Source organism: Mandrillus leucophaeus, unplaced genomic scaffold, assembly GCF_000951045.1.
Source record: "Mandrillus leucophaeus isolate KB7577 unplaced genomic scaffold, Mleu.le_1.0 Scaffold129, whole genome shotgun sequence".
Taxonomy (NCBI): Eukaryota; Metazoa; Chordata; class Mammalia; order Primates; family Cercopithecidae; genus Mandrillus; species Mandrillus leucophaeus.
The window spans coordinates 1,762,408-1,767,220 of record NW_012101243.1 but is presented as its reverse complement, the minus strand read 5'-3'; the positions used below and the strand labels follow the sequence as shown (position 1 = coordinate 1,767,220).

The 4,813-nt window shown below is 58.6% G+C and overlaps 2 protein-coding genes across 4 annotated transcripts in view; both read right to left on the bottom strand.

Annotated features, from left to right (window-relative positions):
• The window catches only part of EIF6 (eukaryotic translation initiation factor 6), a 24,476-nt gene extending 24,082 nt beyond the window's left edge, over nucleotides 1-394 (bottom strand). For 2 of the 3 annotated variants that reach the window (XM_011972406.1, XM_011972404.1), the window contains exon 1: nucleotides 139-394. The gene's annotated coding sequence lies outside the window, so the exon portion shown is untranslated. The remainder of the gene's footprint in view (nucleotides 1-138) is intronic. The other variant, XM_011972407.1, reaches the window with a different exon arrangement.
• Nucleotides 395-1,140: 746 nt separating this feature from the next.
• Nucleotides 1,141-4,813, bottom strand: part of FAM83C (family with sequence similarity 83, member C) — a 7,179-nt gene continuing 3,506 nt past the window's right edge. The window contains exons 2-4 of the mRNA XM_011972402.1: nucleotides 4,168-4,335; nucleotides 3,837-3,961; nucleotides 1,141-3,334 (exon numbers count right to left, since the gene is read on the bottom strand). Coding sequence (XP_011827792.1) covers nucleotides 1,897-3,334; nucleotides 3,837-3,961; nucleotides 4,168-4,335 — 1,731 coding nt within the window. The 3' untranslated portion in view covers nucleotides 1,141-1,896. The remainder of the gene's footprint in view (nucleotides 3,335-3,836; nucleotides 3,962-4,167; nucleotides 4,336-4,813) is intronic.

The following is a 4,813-nucleotide window of genomic DNA, read 5'->3' as shown; positions in this document are numbered from 1 at the left end:
CTCGGCCTCCCGGCCCCTCCGCCCTCGGGTCCCGCCCATTGGGCCCCCACCAGACCCTAAGGCCCCGAATCCTCCGGCCCCACCCCTCCCGACCCAGGACCGGAGCTGACCCTCCTAGACTCCCTCACACCAGCTCACCAACTATCCACAAGCGCCGCACGCGGCGACTGTACCTTGGACTCCCTAAAAAGGTTTCAGTTTCCACTTCCGCCCAGGGAGACTTCCGGGAGAGCCTGGCACGCCCCGCCACGCATCCAGCCCCTCTACCTTCGGCCTCCGGGGGACTCTATGGTCGCGAGAAGTCTGGGCGCGACCCCGCCTGGCCCCACCCCCAGCCTGCTCGCGCTCATTCATTCATTATTCATTCAGAAGCTTTTTAGGAGCTGTCATCGACCTAGACCTCCGGCTGGTCGGATGTGAGGCATGAGGGAGAGGAGGGGCCAGGAGTGTCTCGCAGAAGAAGGGTTGATGATGGAGGTATTGATCGAAATGAAGCCGGAGGAAGGGCAGGTTTGGGGAAAGTGATGAGTCCAGCTATGCCTTGAGGGACAGAAGTCCGTGTCTGGAATCCAGCAGGGGAGTGGAGAGCTGAGGAAAGAGATGAGGGGCTGAAGACTAGAAGAGACTACACATGGAGAGAGTTCCAGGAGGGAGAAGTGCGGCCAGACCGAGGCTGGAGAAGGAGGCGCAGCCAAAGAGGGAAAGGCCACCAAGCTGCAGGTGCTGGAGAGAGGGGAGGACTGAGGAAGAAGGGGCTCAGGAAAAGGCTGGAAAGGGGTCCAGGGTGGGCAAGGATGTAGATGCTGGTTGGCTTCCACGATGTGCCTCTCGCATGGGCTCTGTCACTCACTCAACAGCCAACTTCTGTCCCCGGGATAGTGATGGGGGCCAAGGGCCCTGCTGCACACTTGGACAGGATGAGCTTGGCCCATATTTTGTAGAATCTGCAAAAGCCCTAGGTTCTCTCAAAATGTCACAGTGGTAGCTTGGAGCCCCTGGACTCCCCCAATTCCTCCTTAGGCATTCACCCTCCTCCAGGGGGCTCCCCATAATTGGCCTGAATGGTGCCCTTCCCATTCCCCTAACGTGCCCCTCCCATAACTCCTCAAAGTTCAGGATACACCAGGCACTGTGGGTTATAATAAAGTCTGCCTTTATTGATGTGTATCATGTTTACTGTCCTGGGCAAGTGGTGAGTTCAGGAAAATGGCCCACAACCTGTCACAGCCTGTACTTCAAGAGACACTCAGCAAGATGATGACGATGATGATGATGATGATGATGATGATGATGATGATGGTGTGTGTGGGGGGGGTTGTGTATCGACATACTCTGCTCCTCCTCCCTCATTCACGTCAGATCCACTCAGTCCTCTCTAGGGTGTCTCTTCACCTGATTCCCTCTACCAAAAATTTTTCTAACTCTCTCCTCCCTCTGTCCAAAACCTCCCCATCCTTCAAGGCCTGGCTCAAAGACCACCTCCATCTCCTCTAAGAAACTTTTCTGACTACTCCACCTTCTCCATGACTCTCTGCCCTTTGTTTTCTAACACCCTCTGTCACTGGTTAACCTTTAACTTGTTATCGCTCTGACCCCTTCTCCAGCAGCTTGTGCATTTCATCTCTGTCCCCAGGTCTGAGTCGACCCACCTGTCAGCTCTATGGTATGCCCAGCACAGGGCTGGAAACACAGCCTAGATTCAAGAATATACTGGGGTGTGTGTGTGTGTGTGTGTGTGTGTGTGTGTGTACACAAGAATCTTGAGCCCAGAGAGTGCGTCTGACCTGGGCTTCTAGACACCTCCCTTCCCCAGTCTGGGACCTGAGCAAGTCCAGAGTCTCGGTGGACAGAGGAGGGGCCTGCCCTTGCCAGTGCACCCCCACGCCAGTCCTTTGGCTAGGACTCAAAGCGGCTTCGGAGCTGCTTGAACTTGGACTTGTTGTACTTAGTGATGAGGTCCAGTTTGCTGTGACCCAGGGTCAGCCGTTTCTCATCCCTGACCAGGTCACTGTTACCACCGTTGAGATGGCCACCCTTGGGAGCCCCAGGCTCGGGTGCCTGCCTGGCACCTTGCAACTGATGATACTTGGTGATGAGGTCCAGCTTGCTGTGGCCCAGGGTTAGCCGTTTCTCATCCCCAGACCCCACTCCAGTCGTGCGAGCAGGGCTTGGTATTGGAAGACCATTAGGCCCAGGCCCCTCACCCCGGAATGGGCCGAACTTTGTGATGAGGTCCAGCTGGCTGTGTCCCAGGGTCTGCCGCCGCTCATCTGGACCCTGTCTGGCAGGTCTGACTGAGGAGTTGGTTTCAAGGGGCACTCTGGAGCCCTGGGCCTTGGGGTACTGCACCAGGAGGTCTGATTGGCCATGGCTATGGTTTAGGGACATCCTCCTGTCCTCCAGGGCCCGATCACCAGGTCTGAGGGAACCTGACTCAGGGGCACCCCCAGTACCCAGGGCTCGGGACAGAAGATCCAGCTGGCTGTTGGCCTGGCTTGGGGACAACCTCCTGTCCTCTGGGGCCTGCTCGCCAGCCCGAAGGGGGCTTGAGTTGGGGGTAGCCCCAGAGTCAGGGTCTCTCACTTCTCGGGCTCTGGGGAAGGGGACAAGGAGATCCAGCTGGCCACGGCTCTGACTTGGAGATGCCTTCTTCTCCTTCTCCTCCACTGTCTCCAGGGCTGTGCCAGGTACCCATCGACCCCGCAGGGGGCTGGGCTCTTGGCTTCCTGGGAGCCCATTCTCTGGGAACCGGGACATAGCTGGGACACCCCAGTGGAACTGGAGGAGGGGCCGGGAGCGAGGAAGCAGAGGGGACCCCACTGCCAAGGTCAAGGGGCTGGCACTATTATGGTTGAGGGCAGGGGAGGACTGGGACCACGGGTATGATCCTAGCTTGCCCAGGTTGGCCCTATAGAGCCCAGGAGGGGAGCCATGGTTAGGGTCTGACAGTTGGCGATGCAGGGAGGGTTGGCCATGGGCCTCATGGCGGGCGGGACCCAGAGACGAGGACCCCATGCCCATGTCACTGCAATCACCACCTCCTGGTAGAGCGAGGCAGGAGGAGAGACCCGTAAGTGGTGACCGCTTGATGCTACTGAGGCTGGTGCTGGAGGGCGGGGACGATGTGGGGCTTGGGATGCCAGGCCTGAAGGCTAGGGCCACGGGGGGAGGACGCAGTGCCCGGGGAGACAGCGGGTCCTCACCGCTGCAGAAGCCTTCCACAGGCCGCGACTCGGCATACAGGCAGCGGAACTCCCGGTCAAAGTCTTCCACAATGCGGCCCCTGAGCTGCAGCACCATGCTAGTGTGGGCCTGGTTGCAAAGCCAGGTGAAGCTGGGGGCAGAGGGACAGGGGGGTCAGGAGGCAAAGTGCAGGACCTTGGGTGTTGGCAGGAGTCACAGCCAGAGGTGCATACCTGGTCCAGCATGCTGGACCCAAACCCCACCACCACGAGGGCTCACAGCAAGGGGCAGAGCTCTGACTCCAGAGTCTGTGCTTGCCCTAGCCCTGCTTAGTGGGCCTGGGCACATGGCTGCCCTCAGGGCCCTAACTTCCCCATCTGTAAAATGGACTTGTGGGAGGCTCCCTGAAGTCACTCCAGTTCCAATGTGCAATAGTCATTTTCTATGCCAAGGGTATTAAAGTCATCATTCCCCTAGAGTGAGCTCCTTCAGGGCCGACCTGCCCCCAACACCCTCCCCTGAGCCTGGCATGATGCCTGGCACATGGCAGGTGCTCAGTCTGTGTCCGAAGGGATGGACGAGTGGAGGGAAGCTCAGAGCTGCCAGCCAGTGGTGCAGTCCCAGGCCCCCCTCGCCTCCTCGCGCCTGCTCACCTGTAGCTGCCTGCCACCACCTGCTCACAGTCGATGAGGACGAACTTCTCCAGGGCCTGCCCCGTGAAGCGGCGGCCAGCCTTGCTGCAATATGTGTCCCCACACATGCTCCGCACACGCATGTTCTAGGTGTAAGTAGGTTGGGGGTGACCTTGAGAGAGTGAGGCTCAAGCCACGTCTCTGCCCCATGGGGTCTCCAACCCCAGACAGCTAAGGGAACCTACCCCCAACTCCCACTGCCCCCTCAGTGCTGAGTGGCCACCCACTGGCTCCCCTGCCCTCCCTGACTCCCCATCCGCACCCCTGGTTACTGCCCCTGGTCCTCACTGACCGGCAGGTGCCCCCCATTGAGGTCCATCTTGTAACACATCTCCAGGAAGTGCCTCAGGTGCTCCTGGGCCAGGAGCAGGTACACAGGGACACCACGCCGGCTCGAGGCCTCCATGAGGTCACACAGAAGCTCCATGTCAGTGAATATGTCCATCACCACAGCCACTACCTGGGCAGAGGGAGGTGCATGAGAGCTCAGCGCTGCCCAGGGCACTCCCCACATCCAGCCAAGCCTGGGGCAGGAACCCGGGCCCCGGGAAAGGAGCACTGGACTGAAAATCAGGAGGCCAGAGCCTTCAAGAGAAAGTGAACAGGAAGGGCTCTTAGCAGTGACCTAGCCCAGGGCTTCTTAACTTGGGCACAGGGAGATTTGACTGTCTTCTTTTTTTTAAGAGTCAGTGTCTGTCTCACTCTGTCACCCAGGCTGGAGTGCAGTGGCATGATCATAGCTCTCTTCTGCCTAGAACTCCCAGGCTCAAGCAATCCTCCCAACTCAGCCTCCCAAGTAGCTGATATTATAGGCATGTGCCACTATGCCTGGCTAATTTTTTTTTTTTTTTTTTTTTGAGACAGCATCTCACTCTGTTGCCCAGGCTTGAGTGCAGTGGTACAATCTTGGCTCACTGCAACCTCTGCCTTCTGGGTTC